This window comes from Neophocaena asiaeorientalis, unplaced genomic scaffold, assembly GCF_003031525.2.
Source record: "Neophocaena asiaeorientalis asiaeorientalis breed wild unplaced genomic scaffold, Neophocaena_asiaeorientalis_V1.1 scaffold134, whole genome shotgun sequence".
NCBI classification, from domain to species: Eukaryota; Metazoa; Chordata; class Mammalia; order Artiodactyla; family Phocoenidae; genus Neophocaena; species Neophocaena asiaeorientalis.
The window spans coordinates 6,283,262-6,308,396 of record NW_020185339.1 but is presented as its reverse complement, the minus strand read 5'-3'; the positions used below and the strand labels follow the sequence as shown (position 1 = coordinate 6,308,396).

At 37.4% G+C, this 25,135-nt stretch overlaps 1 protein-coding gene across 3 annotated transcripts in view; it reads left to right on the top strand.

The window, feature by feature from the left end:
* Positions 1-25,135, top strand: part of NAV3 (neuron navigator 3) — a 356,590-nt gene that overhangs the window by 248,297 nt on the left and 83,158 nt on the right. For all 3 annotated transcript variants that reach the window (XM_024736709.1, XM_024736708.1, XM_024736707.1), the window contains exons 13-15: positions 20,898-21,030; positions 21,684-21,954; positions 22,873-23,581. In XM_024736709.1, coding sequence (XP_024592477.1) covers positions 20,898-21,030; positions 21,684-21,954; positions 22,873-23,581 — 1,113 coding nt within the window. The remainder of the gene's footprint in view (positions 1-20,897; positions 21,031-21,683; positions 21,955-22,872; positions 23,582-25,135) is intronic.

Genomic DNA, 25,135 nt, shown 5'->3' with positions numbered 1-25,135 from the left:
TGATTGTGTTACTGTCAATTTCCCCTTTTATGGCTGTTATCATTTGCCTTATGTATTAGGTGCTCCTATGTTGGGTGAATAAATATTTACAATTGTTATATCTTCTTCTTGGATTTATCGCTTGATCATTATATAGTGTCCTTCTCTGTCTCTTGTATTAGTTTTCATTTTAAAGTCTGTTTTGCATGATATGAGAATTGCTACTCCAGCTTTCTTTTGATTTCCATGTGCGTGGAATATCTTTTTCCATCCCCTCACCTTCACTCTGTATGTGTCCCTAGGTCTGAAGTGGGTCTCTTGTAGACAGCATATATGCAGTTCTTGTTTTTGTATCCATTCAACCAGTCTGTGTCTTTTGGTTGTAGCATTTAATCCATTTACATTTAAGGTAATTATCGATATGTATGGTCCTATTACCATTTTCTTAATTGATTTGTGTTTGTTATTGTAGGTCTTTTCCTTCTCTTGTGTTTCCTGCCTAGAGAAGTTCCTTTAGCATTTGCTGTAAAGCTGGTTTGGTGGTGCTGAATTCTCTTAGCTTTTGCTTGTCTGTAAAGGTTTTAATTTCTCCATCGAATCTGAATGAGATCCTTCCTGGGTAGAGTAATCTTGGTTGTAGGTTTTTCCCTTTCATCACTTTAAATATGTCTGCCACTCTCTTCTGGCTTGCAGAGTTTCTGCTGAAAGATCAGCTGTTAACCTTTTGCAGATTCCCTTTTATGTGATTTGTTGTTTTTCCCTTGCTGCTTTTAATATTTGTTCTGTGTATTTAATTTTTGATAGTTTGATTAATATGTGTTTTGGCGTGTTTCTCCTTGGATTTATCCTGTATGGGACTCTCTGTGCTTCCGGGAGTTGATTCACCAATTCCTTTCCCATATTAGGGAAGTTTTCAACTATAATCTCTTCAAATATTTTCTCAGTCCCTTTTTGTCATCTTCTTCTGGGACCCTTATAATTTGAATGTTGGTGCATTTAATGTTGTCCCAGAGGTCTCTGAGACTGCCCTCATTTCTTTTCATTCTTTTTTCTCTATTCTTCTCTGCAGTAGTTATTTCCAATATTTTATCTTCCAAGTCACTTATCCGTTCTTCTGCATCAGTTATTCTGCTACTCATTTCTTCTAGAAAATTTTAAATTTCATTTATTGTGTTGTTCATCATTGTTTGTTTGCTCTTTAGTTCTTCTAGGTCCTTGTTAAACACTTCTTGTATTTTCTCCATTCTATTTCCAAGATTTGGATCATCTTTACTATCATTACTCTGAATTCTTTTTCAGGTAGACTGCCTATTTCCTCTTCATTTGTTTGGTCTGGTGGGTTTTTACCTTGCTCCTTCATCTGCTGCACATTTCTCTGTCTTCCCATTTTTCTCAACTTACTGTGTTTGGGGGTCTCCTTTTCGCTGGCTGCTGGTTCTTAGCTCCCTTTTTTTTTTTGGTGTCTGCCACAGTGGGTAAGGTTGGTTCAGTGGGTTATGTAGGCTTCCTCATGGAGGGCCTAGTACCTGTGTTCTGGTGGATGAGGCTGGATCTTCTGTTTCTGGTGGGCTGGACCACATCCGGTGGTGTTTTTTGGTGTGTCTGCCTTTATTATTATTTTAGCCAGCCTCTCTGCTAATGGGTGGGGTTGTGTTCCTGTCTTGCTGGTTGTTGGCATAGGGTGTCCAGCACTGTAGCTTGCTGGTCATTGAGTGGAGCTGGGTCTTAGCATTGAGATGGAGATCTCTGGGAGAGCTTTCGCCATTTGGTATTAAGTGGAGCTGGGAGGTCTCTGGTGGACCAATGTCCTGAACTTGGCTCTTCCACCTCAGAGGCACAGGACTGACACCTGGCCAGAGTACCAAGACCATGTCAGCCACATGGCTCAGAAGAAAAGGGAGAAAAAGAGAAAGAAAGAAAGGAAGGAAGGAGGGAGGGAGGGAGGGAGGGAAGGAAGGAAGGAAGAAATAAAATTAAGTTATTAAAATCAAAAATAATTATTAAAAATAAAAAATTTTTAAAGTAATGAAAAAAGAAAAAAAAGAGAGAGCAACCAAACTAAAAACAAATCCACCAGTGATACCAAGCGCTAAAAACTATACTAAAACAAACAAACAAAAAAAATGGACGGACATAACCCTAGGACAGATGGTAAATGCTCCTGGGATTCAGCTTTGGATTTGGCCCTGCCTCTGCGTGTAGGTTGCCTGAGGGCATCTGTTTCCGCCCAGACAGGACGGGGTTGAAGGAGCAGCTGATTCAGGGGCTCTGGCTCACTCAGGCCGTGGTGGGGGGGAGGGGTACGGAATGCGGGGTGAGCCTGGGGCAGCAGAGGCCGGTGTGACATTGCACCAACCTGAGGCATGCCGTGTGTTCTCCCAGGGTAGTTGTCCCTGGATCACGGGACCCTGGCAGTGGCGGGCTGCACAGGCTCCTGGGAGGGGAGGTGTGGAGAGTGTCCTGTGCTTGCTCTCAGGCTTCTTGGTGGCTGCAGTAGCAGCCGTAGCATCTCATGCCTGTCTCTGGTGTCCACGCTGATAGCCGTGGCTCACACCTGTCTCTGGAGCTCATTTAGGCGGTGCTCTGAATCTCCTCTCCTTGCGCACCCCAAAACAATGGTCTCTTGCCTCTTAGGCAGGTCCAGACTTTTTCCCGGACTCCCGCCTGGCTAGCCGTGGTGCACTACCCCGCTGCAGGCTGTGTTCACGCAGCCAACCCCAGTCCTCTCCCTGAGATCCGACCGAAGCCCGAGCCTCAGCTCCCAGCCCCTGTCCGCCCTGGCGGGTGAGCAGACAAGCCTCTCGGGCTGGTGAATGCTGGTCGCATGGATCCTCTGTGCAGGAGTCTCTCCGCTTTGCCCTCTGCACCCCTGTTGCTGCGCTCTCCTCCGTGGCTCCAAAGCTCCCCCCACCCCACCCCCCGTCTCCTCCAGTGAAGGGGCTTCCTAGTGTGTGGAAACCTTTCCTTCTTCACAGCTCCCTCCCAGAAGTGCAGGTCCCATCCCTATTCTTTTGTCTCTGTTTTTTCTTTTCTCTTTTGCCCTACCCAGGTATGTGGGGAGTTTCTTGCCTTTGGGGAAGTCTGAGGTCTTCCGCCACCGTTCAGTGGTGTTCTGTAAGAGTTGCTCCACATGTAGATGTAGTTCTGATGTATTTGTGGGGAGGAAGGTGATCTCCACGTCTTACTCTTCCGCCATCTTGAAGGTCTCTCCAATGTTTTGACATTTGAAAGCTCATTTGAAGATGTAACATTTAATAATAACCTTAGCTTTGTAAACAAAGTTGGTTTTAGGAGAGGATTATAATCGGTTCTTTGGGGGTGCACTATTGGCCCTTTCTTGCTAAAATGCGTTGTTCTTTGATTAATGTTGACAGTTTTAAAATTGTTGAAAATTAGTGATTCAGGAAATAATCCTATGATAAATCCTCATTACTCAGCACGTTCAACAGATCAGAAACTTAACTCAAGGTAAATGTTACGTGAAAACAGTGTTTTAATCAGGGTCTAGCAAGTAATTCATCTGTTCTTTGGCTACATTTCTTATTGTTCCTCCTTTTCTTCCTTTGTGAGTTTTCATTTTAAAGTCTGGACAAAATACGAAGAATCACTGTCATGCTCAGTTCATTATCAAAATGGCACTCACTCACTGTGAGTTAAAGAGCAATCATAAGGGTAAGAAGGAAAATGCTTATTTAATTTTCCTGATATTTTTCAGCCTGTGACATTCATTCATTATTATTCCAGCAAATATCCAAACCTAATATATACAAAGTGCTGGGGAGCTGGGGATATAGTAATGCAGGGCACAGGTTCCATATAGCCCAGATTCTTGCAGAATTTCTTGAATTCATGCGAAGTTCACATTCAAGTTCAAGGATATTTTAAGTAACATTTCACGTTGGTACCTGTGAAAATTGGGAGACAAGGGAGCAAGGAGTGGTCAGCCCCATCTGAAATACTTGGCTTATATCGAGGGAGTGTTACAGTGTATAAGTACATCTTTAAAGATGTGCTCATGCTTGGTATGGTAATATTTTTCTAATGCCAGGAAAAAGAACTCATTTTAACCTTTGAAAGTATTATTTTCTCAACTGTTTCATCCATATTCACTTGGGCCTTAAACCAAGTTCTAAGGCTATTCCATAGTAAGGCGATGCAGACATTTTATGTCTCCCTGTTGTATAGTGCAGAGTAAGGTATGTATTTGGCTTTCATATATTGATTAAGTATTATCTGGTTGGTGGGTCAAATCCCTCAGAGAAACTTGCCAAGTCATGTTTACTTCCCACAATAATTTCCATTTGGTCAAATCCTAGGGGGCTGGATTTTGTTCCTTTCATCTTCATAGACTGAATAAGCACCTAGCAAATCCTTGGAGCATGAATGAATAAATGAAAGTAGAAATTATTTTATAAACAATGAATATGATTCATTAAGTAACATTTTCAAGTTTCTGTGGCTACATCTGTGACTGCCTGTTTTGGGAACAAATTCAGGGGTAGATTTTCCATAACGCATTCTTAATTTTCTGTCATTGACTAAAAAAATAAGCTAAAATTCAGGTTCTCAGTTATAGATATTTACCCATCTATATTTTTCTGCATCCTATTTGCTTATTGAGGACACAATCTCATTTTTATTTATTATTTTATAACAGCAATTAGTATGGAGCCTGGAATTTAGAAGGCGCTCATAAATCAAGAATGGAATAAAAGAACAGGGGAGGCATTTTAAGCTTTGATTAGGAAATCGAAAGTACCATTAAATCTCATGGTATATGAAGTTGTGATGGAAGTAATACAACAAATCCAGATATTAAATGTTTGGAAATAAAACACACATCACTGTAGTATAAAGATTTGCAGAGCACTGGAAAAGCAAGCTGTAGGGGCCAGAGGCCATATGCTCTCTGTGTCAGTTTGACAAAACACAGGGACTCTAGAGGCTAACACAAACAAACATCAAAAACAGTGGCACAGGGCTTCCCTGGTGGCGCAGTGGTTGAGAGTCCACCTGCCAATGCAGGGTACGTGGGTTCGTGCCCCGGTCCAGGAAGATCCCACATGCTGCGGAGCGGCTGGGCCCGTGAACCATGGCCGCTGAGCCTGCGCGTCCGGAGCCTGTGCTCTGCAACGGGAGAAGCCACAACAGTGAGAGGCCCTCGTACCGCAAAAAAAAAAAAACAGTGGCGCATTAAGCAGGAAAATAGACAAGTTTCTTCTTTCCCAGTAAACATTATTTCCTACCTCAAATCATCTTTCCTTTTACATTAGAAGGTATACTTATTCTAGGGCATATTCAGAAGACTGTCATTTACCAAGATGTCTTAATAATCGTTTTCTTACTATTTGTATTTTTGAAGAGAAATTCTAAAGCAACAATTTTGAATACAATTGGAGGAGGAGATGTTCATACCACGTCCATTCATTTGAGTTTATCTAAAAACACTGTGAAGCTGATTGTTTGCGAAGACTTGGGCCAGATTGGAATTTCCTTCCAACATGCAGCTATGAAGTCTGCTCATCCTTTATCCCAAAAGCAATCTAAAAAATATGAATTTCAAATGCCCAAGGTATAACATTATGTCTAGTTTGTTAGGTTATGGGCTATTTATTTTTAATTAAAATGACTCAATGAATATAATGATATCAATACAACATTTTAATGAGAAGGAAATAATTCTCCAAATCAAAAAACTATACCTGATAAAGTAGCAACAATTACTGAGATGATTGCAAATTACATTTTTAACTTGGAGGATGACATTAACCCGGTCATATCATTATGAGTATCCTAAATCATTTGTTCTTTTAAGGTCATAATTATAATACTTTGTAACTACACAATTACAAATGTGTACTATTTTAGTTATTATTAGAGAAAACCCTCAAGAATATGAGGAAGAGTAAAGAAAAAGTGTTTTTTATTGATAATTACCAGATTATAAATCAGAAGCGTATAACACCTAGTTATAGTGTCTTACACATGAAAGATATTTTAAAATATTTCTTGATATGCTAGACAGCGTATTGCTGTATTTCATACTATGCATTACCTCTGTCAATACCAAAGTTCCAGAAAGCCTTGCAAATTAGGTAGGCTCCACAGGAAGGTATTCCAGTTGCTGAAAGTGACTTCTGTAAACTTCCTCAATCAATTCAAACTCAAGGATTAAAGGAAGTGTAAGGGTAAAAGAGAGAAAGAATATGAACATATATGTTTATAAACACAATTGAAGGGTTCCTGGTGTTTTTATTTCACCAGTCCACTCAAAGAGCCCAGACCTCAGAGTGAGCACAAATGGGAGAGTTCTGTCTGTAGAGTGAGACAAGCAATGATTCTAGGATTGAAGATAGGTTTCTCTCATATATTTTGGCCCCTCAGTAAAACCTAGCTGCTTCCTGTGAGGCTGAAGTGAATAAATTGCAATATGTTGTAATGAGACTGAATGAGACCACTTAGGGATAAAGAAAGGAAGATCAGTGGAAAGGCTTTGGCTTAGCAATGCCAAAATCTGCATCTTTTGCCTTATTTGAATTCTTACTGGACTCAACCTAGTCTTTTATGTGTTAACATTTGAAGAGTAAAAATTTACCAAATTGCTGCATTTTATTTTTCAGAGATTTTGTTTGAAGGACAGGCAAAGATTGGGAGATTGTCATATTTTAGCTTTTTGAGAATGAAATTTCCCAATCTTATATAAATGTATTGTTAATGTAACCCATGCTATTTGTACAAGCTTACAAAATTTATTGTAATCGGAAATTACCTTCAAGCAGATCACATCCCCAGGAAAAAGACAGATTAAAAAAATAAGTAATATCAGTTTGGTGAGAGAAGTGCTATAATGAGGAGTATAAAAATTTGAACTGGATACTCACAGAATACACAGGAGCGTTATGTAAGAGCCTCAGGTGTTTGAGAAGGTTTTTGAGAAGGAACTAAAGACATGTAACAGTCTGGGGGAAATGTACATACAGAAAAATACATTAAGGAATGCATGAATTTATGAAATTGAGAGAACACTTGAAAAAGTGCAAGGTAGCTCCACGTGACTATAGGTAGAGAAGCAATGGGAAACTAGGCTAAAACACAAAGAGCAGACTTCGAAGAGTCTTTGTGCCATGCTAAGTTCTTGGTAATTTATTCTGGCTTTTTGGAGGATGCACTGGACCAGACCAGAGGCCGAGATGGCAATTAGGAGATAGTAGTACTAGTCTACTGGAAAGTAGTGGGATCATTAATTAAGACAGTGGCATTGGGGATGAAGAAATGCAAATGGAGGGAATAGAGATCAGATTGAGCTTGGTGACCAATTGGATTTAGGTCGTACAAGATGGAGAATTCTAGGTTTTTGTCTTGGGCATGTGCTTCCATGATCATATAGGATCATACAAGTTGTATACTTGTACGCACAGCTGAATGACTGTGGAGCTGAAATCCAGACCACACTGCTTTCAAAGCCATGCTTCTGTGGAACTATATAAATACACTTGCTACATAGGCTATTTTATTTATTTATTAGCTGCTTTGTGTCTTCGTTGCTGCGCACAGGCTTTCTCTAGTTGTGGCGAGTGGGTGCTGCTCTTTGTTGCGGTGCACAGGCTTCTCATTTTGGTGGCTTCTCTTGTTGTGGAGCACGGGCTCTAGAAGTGCGGGCTTCAGCAGTTGCAGCACGCAGGCTCAGTAGTTGTGGCGCACGGGCTTCCTTGCTCCGCGGCATGCGGGATCTTCCCAGACCAGGGCTCAAACCCGTGCCGCCTGCATTGCAAGGCAGATTCTTAACCACTTTGCCACCAGGGAAGTCCTACATAGGCTATTGACAACCCTAGTTGTAACCCAGATGGAATATAGGAAATGCAGATTTGGTTTAAACACTACTGAAAAAAGTCATTTTCTGACCCTAACATTTTAACTCATGCAAGCCTGAGAAGAGTCTTCCATATATCTATCTTATGCCTGAAGCTAAGACAAGACAGTATTAAAGCCACTATGTGGAAAAGAGAAATACAATTCTCAAAATCAATCCCATGAATCAGTACCACGTAGGACATGCCCCAAGCAATTACCTGACTTCCTCCAAGCTTACAGAATAAAACCTAGTTCTCCTCTCTTGAGAGGACTAAGGAATAACATCATAACCTGCATCCCAAACTACCTGAAAAGGAGATGCTTTTCTCCACGGCTTTACATTATTCCCTCAGGCTCCTCTGTTTGCCCTCACTAAATCCTGGGAAATTGATTTCTGCTCAATTGATAAAAATGCTCTCTGTTTCAGATGGAAGACTGAGTCATTTGTCAAAACCTTTTTTTGTTACTGAGTATCACATTTTTTTTTTCTCCTGTTTATGTTCTGAGCCTTTTCAACTCCTATAAATCCACTAACTCCCCAGTGTGCAAGGACTCAATGACCTCTCTTGCTTGCTTCTGTTCTGCCCTCTTTCTTTTTTGGTGTGCCCTGACTCCACTTTACCTGCCTAAGGTGAGAGATGGTCTGTTTACCAATCACTGCCTCGTCTTGAAGTGTCACCTTTTCTGAATCCTCACTTCCTCCTGGGTGGGACACAAGATGAATCTGGTCAGATTATGATCCAGGATTAGCAACAAAAATCTGTGGATGAAATCTTCATCTGGAAGAAGACAGAGATCAAATAGAAGTTACTAAGCCAGGCTCAGAGACAGAGACTGATGTGGAAAGTGAGAGAGTAGATTGGGAGCAGCTGGCAACGTTTCAGACCCAGAGATAGTTTAGGCAAAGCATCAGCAATGAGTTAGGTGCCTGGGAAATCTCAGGAGACTCAGACACCTAGCCAGGGTCACATCATCACTTCACTCTTGCTTTTAATGTTTAATCCTTTCCCTGTCAAGGCAATTTAACTGTCATTCTTGCATTTTTTTCTCCTTTATATCCATGCATACGATACAAGGAGACAGCAGTTAGCTGTTTGTGGTGGGAAATATAAATGGCTATTTTGAAAGTGTGCCAGCCAGGATCTGCTGCAAGTTTTCATTGTTACTGCTGCCATCTGTTGTTCTTCACTGCTGGGATGTGAATTTCCTGGCAAATATCTCTGACTCTGAACTATCTTTCATCCCCTCCTAGAGATATTCACTTGCTGGAGTGGCTTGTAAAACAATGTTCTTTACCAAGGCAGCTTTCCGAAAGTTGAATGGAAGAATCTGGAATGTTTTTATATAACATATTTTATGTATCTCAGAGCAAAAATATTTCTTCATTGTTAATAATATTTCTCTTAAAAATAAAAATATTTTATTGAGTTCTTGTTACTTTAACGTATGCTATCTCAAGCAAGATAACATGGAACAGATTTCCATTTTCAACCTTGTTTGCCATTAGGTCTGTAGCTAAGTTGTTGGGTTTTATCTAAGTTCTTTTATCTCTACATAATGTTTCTGTTCACTCAACCATGAGATTATAGTAATTTGGGGACTTCTCTTCTTCTGAAAGATGGCTAATGCCAAAAATATTTCAAGTGATAAAGGAGGTTTTAGAGAGGGGAGACAATTTAGCTGAGGATTAGTAGCTGTGATTGCTACTTATTAAGTAAAATGTCTATAACTAAATGTTCAGAGATCAAAAAAAAGTCCGAGTTCTCAAAAGTGAGAATTACACATTTTCTACATTAAAGGAAAAGTTATGTCTCTATAATATCTTTTTGATTTCTGTATTCTCAGTATTTTCCATAATGATACCATTCAATAAATGTTTCATGCACTAATTAGTGAATAAAGCTATGCATGGTAATAATTTTTTTAGAAGAATAGCTAATTACTATAATTTTGAGAAAGTTTTTTAAAAGGCTTGAATTCTTAGTTAAATATATATTTTTAAGTTGTAGTCTTTAGTCTTAAAAAAATATATAAAAAAACCTCTGGACCTCACTATACTAGAACAGCATGGTATTACATGTATGTATGGTATTACATACATAATCTTTTAAAAATAGCATATATTGAGACTTGATAAGGGAACTATAATAATAAATAGAAAGGAATAGTTATCAATACATGATCTCTTTGAAATTCACTGTTTGTTTAAAAAAATAGTTTCTTACTTTACCATAACAATGGAATATAAAAAGGAGGAGGAGAAATCAGATTATATATGCAAATTTTTCTGGGAGAAATTGTAGAAGAAAAGATCAAAGATTGATTTTTTTGAACCCTATATATTAAAATATAATAAATAAAACTAAAAACCAAGAAATAGATTGAGAAATATTTGAAGTACTTTAAATATATAAAAATCTAATACCTATATGTTGTTTAAACTCTATTAGAAAAATACACGAAGGACATAGACAATTTATAGATATAAAAATAGCAAATAAACCTATCGAAAATTTAATCTCACAATTGCTCAATTTAATTAAAACTACATTAAACAACTATTTCACATTTCAAAAATTTTGAATTACTGAAGGAAATCACATACCTGAAAGTATCCAGGTTTTGTAAGATTGGCACTCACATGGCTGGCAGGAGTGTAAAATAATGTGTTCTTCATTTATTATGCTACGTCTGCAGTGTTTCAAATGTTTGTATTCTGTGAATCACTAATTCTCTTTCTAGGAATTTATCCTAAGAAAATAATCATAAATGTAACCTGAATACTATCATTGCAGTATTACTAACAACAGTAAAAAAAACTATAAAGTATTTCATATATCCTAAAACAGAAATGGTAAAATATATAATAATTCATATAATATACTTGTGTCAAAAAATGTAAGGATATTAAAAATCACTATATGGTGATATGAAATAAATGAAGAATGTACAATCAGATATATAATCAGGTATAATCAGCAAGGTCTCAACCAGGTATGTTACATATGTATATATTGTACATCCAGAAAATGACTGGACAGAAATTATAAAATGTTACTGGTGGGTACTTCTAGGTGGGATTACAGATTAATTACTTTGCCTCTTTTATACATTTCTGGACTTCTGAGTTTTCAACAATGAACACGTATTGGTCTTTTACTTAATACAGAAAGATACCAAATGGACCTTAATGAATCCTGAGTTAGCTTTCACATGAGTTATATGTTATATTCTCAACTTGTCACTAATAGAAAACCTTTAAATAAACTTGTACACATTTCAACCATATAACAGCATCGTGAAAATGGGCTTTGAAATAAACTAGCGAAACCATAATAAAAGCATCGTTCCAATGATGTGGTTCAGCAAAGTAATTTTTAATAAGATTATTTTATCTCGTGATTTCAGCCCATATAGTAATAAACACAAAAATAGATGTTTCTTATCTGCCTCAGATAACATTAAAACAAAAAATCTGCCTGATTACATAAATTCATTTCAAGCTAACACCGTTCATCACATTTAATCAAATCTACGTAGGGCTTTCTCTTATAAAGAACAAGAGCTTTTTCTCTTTTGTTTATCTTACCCTATCTGATGCCATAATAGAATAGTTGTAAATATTCATTATTTGTTTTCTAGAGAAAAGAAAAGGGAATGAAAGGTCAATGCATGGAGTTTATTGATGCCCTCCTTACCCAAAATCCCCACAGTATTTATGGTGTCTCTCTAAATATTTCATGGATAAATATATAGCATTTTGTGCACACTAAAGATCATGAAAATAGAGAGACTTTAACCCCGTGTTGCCGTGAATTGCCAGTTTTGTAAAGAGTTATACACTTAAACTATGATATTGTAAACTCATAAACTTCCCTTGATATATGAAAATAATGGTACTAAGTGCAAACAAAATTTAAGATTAAAACTATGCAAGAGATCTAGAGTCTTTTTGTTTTCTCTTTTACCACATTCCAACTAAAGAAAAACTGTTTTCTATACAACCTACTCACTAAATACTTCTGACACCAAATGTTTGGGGTTTTTTTTCCCCACACCAACTGATTCTTCAACACCAGCTGCGTACCCTACAATTCAGTTCAGCTCAGTGCTGGCACTATTTACCCAGAGTTTACATCTGAGCCCCACTTCAGAAGCCAATTGTAAGCCCAGACCTCCCATATTTCTGACTGGCCAGCTGTAAATTGGAGGCTCCCATGATCCCCTCCACAGGTTCAAAAATTTGCTAGAATGTCTCACAAAACTCAGGGAAACATTTACTTATATTTACTGGTTTATTATAAAGGATATGACAAAGGATATAGATGACCAGCCAATTGAAGTGTTACATAGAGTAAGGTATAGAGAGGGGCATGGAACATCTAAGCCCTCTCTTGGCATGCCACCCTCCCAGCACCTCCCTGTGTTCACTTGGAAGCTCTATGAACCCCATAAATTATGGATTTTTATGGAAGCTTCATTATTCAGGCATAATACCTTAACTCAATCTTCAGCTTCTCTCCCTCCCGGAGGATGGAGGTGTGAGATAAATCAATAAATGATGTAGTCTTACAAAGTCACAAACTAAGGCCTTAATCTGTGATACATTCACTCATTCTAATATGTAAGTGTGCAAATAGTTATGAATTGTGGTTTTAAACTAAGGACCAATGGGCTATCCAGGAGCCAACCAAGAGTTGTCTTATTAGAACAAAAGATGCTCCTGTCACCCAGGAAGTTCCAAGGGATTTAGGAGCTCTGTGTTAGGCACCGGAGTCCAAGACCAAATATTAGAACAAAAGTCTCTAATATTAGAACAAAAATATTAGAACAAAAGGTTCTAGCACATCTATCACTAAGAAAATTACAAAATTTTTAGTAGCTCTGAATCAGCAACTGGGGACAGAAAGCAAATATATATATCTTATTTTGTCACACCATCCAACAGCAAATCCTGTCCTCTCTACCTCCAAATATATCTTGAAACTGCCTTCTTTTAATTTACTTGTAAACCCCTCATCAAAAACTGAAGGATGTTGCAATAGCCTCTTCATTGAGCTTCGCACTTCTACGCTTCTTTACCTCTAATATATTCATAACACTAAAGTAGTATGTTTAAACCCTATATCTGCTCATGTCGTTTCGCTGCTTAGAACTATTTGATGAATTTCTGTCATATTTCTAAGGAACTCTCATGTCTTCGCATTGTCTAGAAGATCCTTGAAGGGCTTCCCCTGCCTCCCTTCCCAGTCTCAGAACTGACACTTTCCCCTTTCCTGCTGCTGCACAGTCCTGCTGCCCTTTGACCTTTGTGGCTTCTGGGTCTTTACACTGGCTGTCTCCTCTTCCTGTACTGCTGTCTTCTCCACCCTTTTCACAGATGGCTCTCCTTCACCCTTCAGTTGTCTACTTAATGACTGTTTACAACGACCTCCTCACAGGCCGTTCTTTATTCACCCAGAAGTAGTAGGTCTTTCTGATTGGTTTTTCTCTCACAAAATCACATTGATTTTTAACCACAGTCAATAATTATATGCACATTTGAGTGTTAGAATGAGTGAATGAATCACAGATTAAGGCTGTAGTTTGTGACTGTAAGACTAGATAATTTATTGTGTCAATTGAAAAAAATGCACAACCTAAGCATGGAAATTGTGTTTTATTTGGTAGACAAAACTGAGGACTTAAGCCTGGACACAGACTCTTAGATAGCTTTGAGGGACTGCTCCAAAGAGATAAGGGCAGAGCCAGGATATATAGGAGTTTATGCAACAAAGACCAGGTAGTCAGAACATCAAAAGATGACTGTTAATTAAAGAAAAGCAGACATCTCAGGTTAATGAATTTAGTGCTTTTCTACTATAAGAAGATGCAAAAGGCTGGGCTCATTGAAATCATTCCTTTGATATGTACCTCAGCTATCTGGGGCTAGTATCCTGTGTTTTCCCATTCTGAGTCTCCTCAGCGTGCACCCTTGGGAGGTAGCTGCAGGGCTGATGGCTTGATGGTGGGCAGGCTGTTTCTATCCTGAGGGGCAGCTCTAATGTGATAGCTTGATGGCTGCAACATCCTTTGTTTACTGATATGGCAGGCAACATTTTTTCACTCACAATTGATTTATTCCCCAAACACTAGGAACCTATCATTGGCCAGATGCCAACCTGAGCACTGAAACTGCAAAAGAGAAGTTGCTCTATTTGCCCTCAACCGCAGTCCTGTAGCTGAACCCACTTTGCAAGCAGATAATTTACAGAACAGTGGGAGCACACTTGTAGTAAATACAGACATGGAAGAGTTAATGTTTCCCTGGAAATCATGGAAGGATTCATAGAGGAAATGACGCTTCAACTGGATTATAAACCAGTTGCTTATGCTCCACTGCACAGTTAAACAGTGGAAGGATGAAACACTTTAAAAGTAGAAGGAACTTTTTTTAAAACTGCAATAAAGACCATGTTCATTGTATAGGTTGAAAGGACTATTTTTAACATAAAATCATGTTTAGTATATTGATGTCGTTATATACTTAGGTTTCTACAATTCTAAAGTCTTTTTTAATGATATTCTTTTTTTCTTGGTAATAAAATATTTTTCCAGGGAAATGCTGAATAAATCGTTGTTGAAATACACTCCATTGCTTTCTATCAATGACCCTGAAGTAATATAGAATTTACACTTCAGCAGTTGCTGTGCTCAAATGTGGAAGGTAGTGTATTGTGTTTGCTGATTTAAAAAAAAAAATGTATGGCATAGGTCTAAGTGATTTTGTGCTCATTTAGTCTTGAGGAAAATATCATTGACTTAACATATTAGTACCAAAGTGCAAAGCCTAGACAGTTGACTCTCAGTATTTTAAAAATTATTATTGCAAAGTTCATTATGTCTAAATAGTTTTAAGATACCTGTATCTCCTTATGTGTATTTTTCAAATTGGCATAAACAATGGTAATGGAAAACAAAGCCATCCTGGAATGTGATAGAGTTTTGTTTTAAGTGGTGACTTTATTTTCTTAGGCAAATGTTATTTACTTTTCCCTCAGAAACAGGAAGCATATCCAGAAGTTTTTACGCAGTGATCTTATGGATAGCTACGGAGACTTCATTTTTCTTTTCATGAAATAATTATTTGTCTTAAGAAATATTTAGTAAAATCCTTAGAACTTATGCTTTATCATATCTTATTATGTTTTCCAATATTTAGGTTGGAAGAGAGCAATTTTTCTCAGTATGATTATCTTATGAGATTTTTAACACTGGACCTCTAATATACCAATGAAATGTTAGGAGTTTGTATCCCCTTTTCTTCTAGCCTCTAGATTTTTTTCTGTTTCTGCTACCTCACTTACATCTTTAAAAATCCCCATTTTATAGTAGACACTTGTGGAATAAATGGGAATCTCCACATTCGTCTTAAGTGTCTGCAGTGCCCAAATACTTCTAGTATATCAAACTATATGTTTGTGGGATGTCCACAGGTCTCAGACACTGGAATGAACACTTTATTTACATTATCTGCATTATCTACCAATGGCAAACTTGACTCCAGAATTTTCATTTAAATCATATATAAAAAATGTTGAATTTGCTTAACATTTTAAAACTTTTTATGTTCTTAAAGTACTTGAAAATGGAACCAAGGATATATGAGTTTTAATTTAGAGTTCAGAATGAGGATGTTGTGGGGAAAGATTTAGGACTTGTTTCGAGACCTGTCCTATATATCTAAGTGATATTCAGAGGACTGAGATGTAAGTGAGAGTGGCATCCACAAATCTAAAGCAGTATACAGTAACCTATGGTTGGTGATACATGTAGAGTCCGACCAGGTGATTACTGTCAGCATTAAGAATCAGGTACATATTGCAAGAATCATCGTGAATGAGGGAGTAAGACATGCTGGTACCCTGGAGGAGGAACCTTACGTTGATGGTAAACCTCAGGCGCTTGGTTCCATAGTGTTCCAACAGCATTGGCCTAAGAACACTCAGATAACTGACAAATATTAAACATCCATATTTTCTAAAAAACATGTAATGTATAATCAAATAATTTTAAAAGGTACACAAACATTGTTTAAATGGCTATTTCTTATTTTAACTTTTAATAAAATAAGCTAACAAAATAGTATATTGTTAAAAGTTTAGGTATAAGAAGGTGTTTTTATAGCAATCAGAGATAATACCACCTTAGTGAGCGGCATTTCCATGATTGTAGTTGAATTAGGGTTGGAACTGAGTACATCTAAAGGAAGCATGTTTGTTTATTTCATTAATGAAATATTTAATGAGCTGGCAAATTGAGACTGAGGTTACTGTTGAATGCCTGAAGTATAGGAATTAGTTTTTATTGAAAGAACATCTCTATGTTTTATATGTATAAGTAGTACAGTTGACCTGCCAATATAAGCTATCAAAGAGCCTGATTGAATACCTGCTAAATGAAGTGCTACCACACCAAAAAACAGGAGTGTGTTGAAAAATTACTTATAAACAGGACTAGCATTTTCCTCTGGAATTAGATTTAAATCTGCAAAATTATTTTAATATTTATTTACTTAATATTTCAGAATTCTTCAACATAAAAAGCAAAAAAAAAAAAAAAAAAAACACTCTCAATATATAACACATTTGTTTTCAAGCAGGTCTGCTTCTAAATGTAACTCCAGGGGTGAACGTAGGGGTCAGAGCCACAAATGCACAACCAGATAAATAAAATAGATCACTGGCCCCACTGAGTTATTAAGCATTAAAAATATAAATAGTAAAAGGCATACCAAAACAATCCTTTTCTTCTTAGATTAATGAGTAATGTAGTGTATATCCAAATTGTAATTTATCAACAGGTTAATTGGCTACATTTGTTTTTACTTTACAGTGTTTTTTCCTACAGTTCTAAGTTTTGACATATGCATCGTCATGTAACAGCCACCACAAATCTTCCCACACTCCCATCCACTGGCAGTCACTGATCAGTCCTACATATCTATAGTTTTGCCTTTTCTAGAATGCCACATAAATGGAATGTATGTGAATGTTAACAGCTTTATTCATAATATTTTAAAACTGGCAACAACTCAGCGTGTAAATGCAAACTATGTGGATAAGATACTCAGATTTGTAATTTTTTAGCCGTCCGTCCTAGATTGTTGAGAAGAATTTAGCAGATCAATAGATCTGTAACTTGGAGATGATAAAGACTTGCCCTTTTATGAAGAATATAGTCAAGAATTCTTAGCACTTAAGGAATTTAAAAATGAAAGGATGAAGAAAATATATTGATGGGTTTGAGACGTACTACTCAGGGCTAATTATGTGAGTAAATTAACATTTTTGTCAGTTAGAAAAACTATTTTCTATGAAGTTTTTAACTTAATTAAATGTTCCATAATAAGCAAGATTAATTATATCCTACCTAGGGAGAATTCTGGCTCTACAAAACCAAAGATGAAAGTCAAAACACAGAACCTTAAGATAAGGAAAATGATGTTGTCATCAATAAAAATTTGTTCCTTTAAGATTGTTTAGCAGAGAAATATGTTGAACACATTTTTCTCAAATTCTACATTTATTATTGCATTCAATCCGACTTAACTTTATTGGATAGAAGCAGTATTCTAAGTAAAACTGCTTCATTTATTTAACAAACATCCACTAGTCATGTATTCAATAGTTGACACCATGTTGCATGCTAGAATTATAAAGATAAGTGTCACACAGTCTCTGGCTTCAGGTAATTCAGATTATGGCCAAGAAGATAGAAAAACACCAAAATAGTGGTTATATTGTAACAAGTGATATATGCTGTAATACAGTGGAAGTGTAGAAGACTGTGATCAAAAAATGAGATTGCAGAATTTGAGATCTTAGAGGTAAAGCAGTTTGAGGAGATGGAAAAATGTAAAGTATTATCAAATGGTTCATATAAATGATTCATTTGCTTCCCACACTACTCTGTGAGATAGGGAGATCAGAATAGCAAGTTTAAGTGAACATACTAGCTACGCCCCTCTAAAACAGGCTCAAGTGAAAGGCTTTAACTTTAGGAATCCATTGTGCTTTACATTACACCAGGATAAATTTGGAAATTTGTTCTTCATGTCTATGATGTTTGTTAGTTTGATATATTTTTATTTTTCTCTCAAGAGATTGAAACTTTCTATCTTATTTTGGGTTCTTTCACTTATATCATTTTAACTACAAAGTCATTGTGTTCATTTGAGTCTTTAAATGGTTTTAAAACAACTGATTTTTTAAAATTCTAGTAAGAGTTGATGCATTTACTTTTAGTCGCTAATGCTAGGATTTACATTGGTAAACGCTATTATTAGAAATATTGATTCTATCTTCCTTTCCAGAGAAATAGTTACTTTAAAAATATTCATTTTTAAAAAACGGTAAAATTTCTTCTTTGTTTAATTTTGCTCTTTGAGTACTGAATATATTGTGGTAAGTATTTCTTAAAAATTCATTTCATGTGACTATGAAAGATTACCTCTGTAACTGCCTTTCTTTTAATCTCAATAAACCATGAGAATTCATTCAACATTTATGTCAGCCATTGCCATAAATAGTAGAAATTAAAAGAAAAATACTCCACAGTTCTGTGCTTAGAAAACTCACAGGCTAATGGTCCATTTTGACACATATTTATAGATTTATAAAACAATGTGCTAAATCCAGTCCTATAAGTCTGCATAGTATTATGGCAGTGCAGAGGGGAAGCTACCTAATTCATCCCGACAGTGGCAAGTAAAAGGGGCTTCCCAGAAGATGGCTGCTAGAACTGCATTATAAGATAAGTATGGGTTAGTCAGGTATGCACAGGGGTGCCTTGATTGAAGACAGAGGTTGGAAATAATGTGATAGTGATGGGAATTGAATGCAGCTCTAAGTCAGAGTGCACAAAGTGAGGCAGGTGATGTAAAGAGTTTAAGCTCAAGCGGTAAGCTAGGGCCACATAATGGAAAGCCTCGTATGTCTTTTAAAGGAGCCCGAACTTTGCTTTAGACTAGTGATTGCCCGAGTGTGTATGTTTATAATTTTATGATTATATGCATGCGTTCCTGTGAGAAGATAATGTATGTATTACACTGCATATATACACATGAAAAATGTAAAGATAGGTTAAAGAAGAAATAATATTTTTAAAATTATGAATGTATTGATAGAGGTTCTTGGTTGCAAACTATAGAATCTACTATCTAATTTAAGGGGTGAAGTGATATAAGAAGGCTCTCTGAGTAATTGGGGTGATTGGAGAACCAGGCTCTTTGTAGGTGCTTAGCCAACCATAGCTCTAGGGCATCACTGCTTCCTCTGCTTGGCACCTCCCTCTGACCCTTGGAATTAGAGACCTGATATCTGCCAGTGTTTACAAGAGAAAAATTGAATGACTGCTGCTGTGTTTGCCAGAAGATTTTCTCATTTGTGACTCTGTAGGCCCTTTGTTATATGTCATATCTGTCTATAAGGGAGTCTGGAAATGTGAGTTTTTTGCAGTCTACCTTCGGAAGGTAAGACTCATAATGTGGGAAATTATCAAAATAAGATGTAGGGAAGATATTCAAAAGATTTGAGCAGCCGCAAATGGCAGGTATTTGCTACAGTGGTACAAAATACTCTTTTGCTGTCATTAAAAATACAATTATTATTGGTAATAATATGATTTATAAATGTGTTTGGTCATCATGTTTTAAGCTCTCAGTAGCTAATATCTCAAGCAAAATACTAACCTGGGGGGAGAGCATCATTAATATTTTCTATAAGTTCAAATTTCAAATTTTCTTCTTGATAATTACTTTTCTAGTTGGTTTGCTATATGATCTCAATACATCACTTTTATTTGGAATGTATGGTGAGACTCATAAAGTACACATAGCAGAGTAGGAAAAGTTACCGGTTTACCATTCCTTTATGGTTAGCTTGTGCTTTCGTTAACAAATATTCTCTTCAGTGTGTGGATTATTTGCAGGCGGTTTTTTTAAAGCCACTTGTCTATTTTATGAGACTGAACTTTTGTCTGTATCTAATATCTGTATCCAGTTTACCTGAATTCAATTAATAGAGTGCAGGTGAGCAGCAGTGTATCATAGTAGACTGAGAACAAGCCAGGAAGTGAGAGAACCATGGTTCAACCCTTCACCCTGTGGAGCTCCCATCCTCATTCAGGTGACCCTGCTCACCCTACATTACTTCTGCATCTTCTGACACACTGACTAAGTGAGGGTGCCTATGTTAGCCTGCACATGAATATTAATATAGCCTATTTTACTTCTTCTTCTTTAGATTAAGAACAGATATATTCAGAATTTCAGATATTTTTCTTATGCCCCAAGGGATTACTTTGTGCACCTTGCAGGGCAGGTGCATTACATTTTGGAATCTACTACCTTGGTAAAGAGAAGTCTTTGAAGAGTGGTACATAAGGAAATGACATGGCCAGATGTGAACGTTCAAGCACTGACCCAAATGTAGCAGATGAAGCTTATTGAGAAAGACTGAAGGCCAGATAAAAGAATATTGTATGTTGCCCAGGCCAGAAATGGCAGGAGGGATGATATGATAGAATAAGTCTCAATCTTCAAGATTTGGTAAATGATTGGGAGTAGTTATTGGTAGGAGAAAGAATGAGGAATGATTTTCTGGTTCCTGACCAAAGCACAGTTGTTTTGTTTTGTTTTGTTTTTAATTTTTAACACAACAGGTGAATTCTTACATGCTGTGTGAATCCTGATTGCCTTCTCAGGGGAAAAAAAAGGTTATGGATAATGTTCTTTCCTGATGCCATGCAGTATTTGCAGCAGTATTTTCATTCATTCTATAAACATTCCCCTGGATCTGCTCTAGACACTGATTCTTAGCAAACCTCCGATAAGATTACTCTCAGGTTTGCGCTCAGTTCTTAGCAGTATGATTTTCCAAAAATGGAAAGTGCACATTTTTCATCATGAGATTAAAAAAATAAGAATTCTCTTCCCAACGCGTGACACACGTTAAATGAGAGTGTGGGTGACTTTTGCATCTTGCCTCGTGTGCTTAGCTCATTACTGCTGCCTGTTTTGCCTTTAGCTGGGATGACAGCAGCTCGGTAAGCAGCGGCCTCAGTGACACCCTGGATAACATCAGCACTGATGACCTGAACACCACATCTTCCGTCAGCTCTTACTCCAACGCCACTGCCCCGTCCCGAAAGAACATGCAGGTGAGAATTGCCCTCTCTGTTTCCCCAGGGCTTCTGCCACATTTTCCCCCAAATTATGTTGCATTGCATTAAAACATAGCACAACCTCTTAATCTGAAGGAGTTGCATAAACTGAAGCAGCTTATGTATATATATTTTTTCAGTTGATCACAGTCTAACCCAGAAAGCCTTATGTTGCCATATCTGTCTTTATAATAATATGTGTGTCTAGAACTCCAAAAATGATTTTAATAGTCTAATTTTGGATAGTTCCTGATTAATTTTATACTGGTCTCTGAGACACATTGCTGGATCTCTTGTGAATGGTGAATCGAGAATGAATATTAGGTAATTAAGTTTTATTTTGTCTTACTTTTCCTTGTTAGCTTTGACATATAAAGTGCCTTCCTCTCTGGAGTGTTCAGTTGGGGTTTTCTGCACACATTTCTTCTGATATTCTCTAATATGTGTAATTGAGAATTATAGGGCTAAAATTAAGGAAACTTAAATGAAGACAGATTAAAAAAAATAGAGGCATCTTCAGAACTCTTTTGAAATACAAATCACTGCTTCTTTTTTTTTTTTAACCAGTTATCTGAAAGGACATTCCAGGGCCCAATTCACACTTGATAAACTTTTCTGCACAAAGTTTTTCTGTCCTATTTTCTTCATAGCTGAAGACAGATTCAGAGAAACGATCTGCAACCGATGAGCCCTGGGATAGTACCGAGGAGGTGAAAAAAACAGAGGAGGACTTTGATAGCCATGGGGATGGAGGTGGCAAGTGGAAGGGCGTTTCCTCCGGGCTCCCTGAAGACCCTGAGAAGGCAGGGCAGAAAGCCTCCCTGTCTGTTTCACAGACAGGCTCCTGGAGAAGAGGCATGTCAGCCCAGGGAGGAGCACCACCTAGGCAAAAAGCTGGAACCAGTGCGCTCAAGACCCCTGGTAGGCTTGTCATCTGGCAGCTGTTATGCCAAATTGTTTTATTGTTTCCATTCGATCTTTTTGTCTTTCATAGTAGCTTTTCTTAATTACATCAGATTTTTCTTCATGCTAAATTTCTAATTTTCACATGCTTTGTCATATGCATCCACATGACTGTAACATTCCAGGCATCCTCTAGAGGGCATCCTCATAATTTGGTGAGTGTCTATTTTGCCACAGTCATTTCTGATCATGTGGAAATAAAATAAGCCTACTTATTAATAAACATAAGATTGCCTTCATTCTGCCTTTCTTATGAAAGTTTGGGATATGTATGTTAACTCTGCCCCTACGTTTCACTTCCAAGTCTAAGAGAAAGAGCAGTCATGCTAAGCTACTTGGAAGGCTGGAGATTTGAAACATCATTTCTGAAATAGACTTGATGCAAAAAGGGAGTGAAAGAATTGTGCAAGTTGTACTATCCTTTTTTTTAAAAAAGACTCTCTCCCTATTTTAAAAATGGTTCCTCATTTTAAATAGTGCCACCTGAAGTACTGATGCAACAGGGTACTCCAAATACAATCATCTCAGAGATATTCAAATGAATTCCTTTTTGAGCACTTAGTTTGATGAGATTAAGTGCTATCTTTATAAAGGAAGGGAGTTGCAAGATCTAAGGCAATAATAAATAGCAAAAATAGGTGTTTTCATTTTTATCTCCTTGATCTCTCGTCACTTTCCTCTAACAGCCATATTTTTATAGCTTTGTAGTTAATCCTCTGAATGTATTAAGAGGACATGCCTATTTAAATCTAAAACAGTGAATATTTAGGAATTGAGGTAATATAAAGATGTATTTACATCTTACACTTTGTTTAAAGAAATATTGTGAAATCAAAATGTGCAGACACATAAATTTGTGTATTTTTCACTCATTAGGGAAAACTGATGATGCCAAAGCTTCTGAGAAAGGGAAAACTCCCCTGAAAGGATCGACTCTACAGAGGTCTCCTTCAGACGCAGGAAAAAGCAGTGGAGATGAGGGGAAAAAGCCCCCCTCGGGCATTGGAAGATCAACGGCCACTGGCTCTTTTGGATTTAAGAAGCCAAGTGGAGTAGGGTCATCTGCCATGATCACAAGCAGTGGAGCCACCATAACAAGTGGCTCAGCAACACTGGGTAAAATCCCCAAATCTGCTGCCATTGGTGGGAAGTCAAATGCCGGGAGAAAAACCAGTTTGGACGGTTCACAGAATCAGGATGATGTTGTGCTGCATGTCAGCTCGAAGACCTCCCTGCAATACCGCAGTTTGCCCCGCCCATCCAAATCCAGCACCAGTGGCATTCCCGGCCGAGGTGGCCACAGATCCAGCACCAGCAGTATAGATTCCAATGTCAGCACTAAGTCAGCTGGTGCCACTACCTCGAAACTGAGAGAACCCACGAAGATCGCCTCAGGGCGCTCGAGTCCCGTCACTGTCAACCAGACAGACAAGGAAAAGGAAAAAGTAGCAGTCTCAGATTCAGAGAGTGTTTCTTTGTCTGGTTCCCCCAAATCCAGCCCCACGTCTGCTAGTGCCTGTGGGACACAAGGGCTCAGGCAGCCAGGGTCCAAGTATCCTGACATTGCCTCACCTACATTTCGAAGGTAAGAAAGCATAAAATGATGCTGAGAAAATATAAAATGCTATATCTTAGGATATATGTGTGTCCTATATCCTATCGTATAAAAGATGTATATCCTAAACATATATGTCCTAAGTATATATATTCTATGACACGTATATCTTAGAATGTTTTATTCAGTTTCTGAGTAAAATGCGTTTTATGAAGCTGATGATATAAATAGCTAGTGAAAGAAATATCGCTCATTTTGAGAAATGCTTCAACTTTGTAGTTTCACTATCATGTCATATTAGCAACACAAATAGCATTTATGAGAGACTTAAAAGCAGATGGCAATACCTAGGGGGAGTGATAAAACAGGAGCTTGCAAAATTTCCATAGATTTTAATCTTTCCACAGTTAAAAATAAAATAGAACGTTAATAGGTCTTTATGACTATTGGTATTCATTTCTAGTGTCTATATTATCTTGCTGGCTCTTAATGAGCTGGTGATCGTGAGTGTGGATGAAGTTGTGTTCCTTGTACAGTACTGGATCACAATGGACAGATGTATATAGTACCATATCTTGACATATGAATGAAAATCTAGGTATGATATGATTGACAGAATTTGAAAAACTTTGGATGTTTGATACAGGATTATAACTAAGAAATGGGCTAGGTTTTCTAACTCCTCATCAGCTTTCTTTGATATGACTCTGATAAGCAGCAGGACTTGGTTTCTGCACCGGGACTGTCTTTGGTATTGAGTTCTCCTTCGAGAACTCAAGTTCGAGAACTTGAGAGTTCTCCTTCGAGATATCACTGTTTTAAATACTGATGTGTTTTAAGTGGCAGGAAAATGCATACAGTGAAAGACTTGGGACAAATAGTCAAACCTCTCTGGGTCTGTTTCCTCATCTATGAAATGATAGAGTATGATTTGTCTTTCATGACATGTTAAGTATTTTTAATGTTTTTATTATACTGACTAACCCAAGAATCTTGATATCTGGGAGATATCAAGGGTCTTGAACCATTTACTTTTATATTTCAGGCAATCTCAGATACATGGCTGTTTGCAAAACCTAGAGGTTTTATATCTCTCAGTAGCAATATTAGTCCTGAAGAGCTGGTTTTTTGAAATGTTGCCTCGCGTTGCAAAGAATAGTCTCTAGTAGTGGGAGTAAATATCTCTGTTGCTTAAGTAGAAGCCAGTGGTGCCCTCCAGTGGCCTTTACCTATGAAACAATTTCTCATATTCGTCACAAAATGTTTCACTATAGGAAATATGGATTCCACTGCAACTTAATTAGTCATCGTTATGCCATTATTTCATGTCACTTTATTTCCATATTTACATAAATTCGATTATATCATCTGCTTCATTTACAAAACTAAAATGTTTTCTGAACTAAACTCCAGCGTCTAACTTAGCACCAACTGTGTTTCAAATCACTATTACAGATATGTATTTGAATAGCACTGGCAACTGACATAAAACCCTTTGGTCTTTCTTGGGGAAAATACAGACAAACCAACATGTTGCTGTCAGTGTCCAATATCGTTTCTAACCAAATGCTCTCTGAAAGTCAA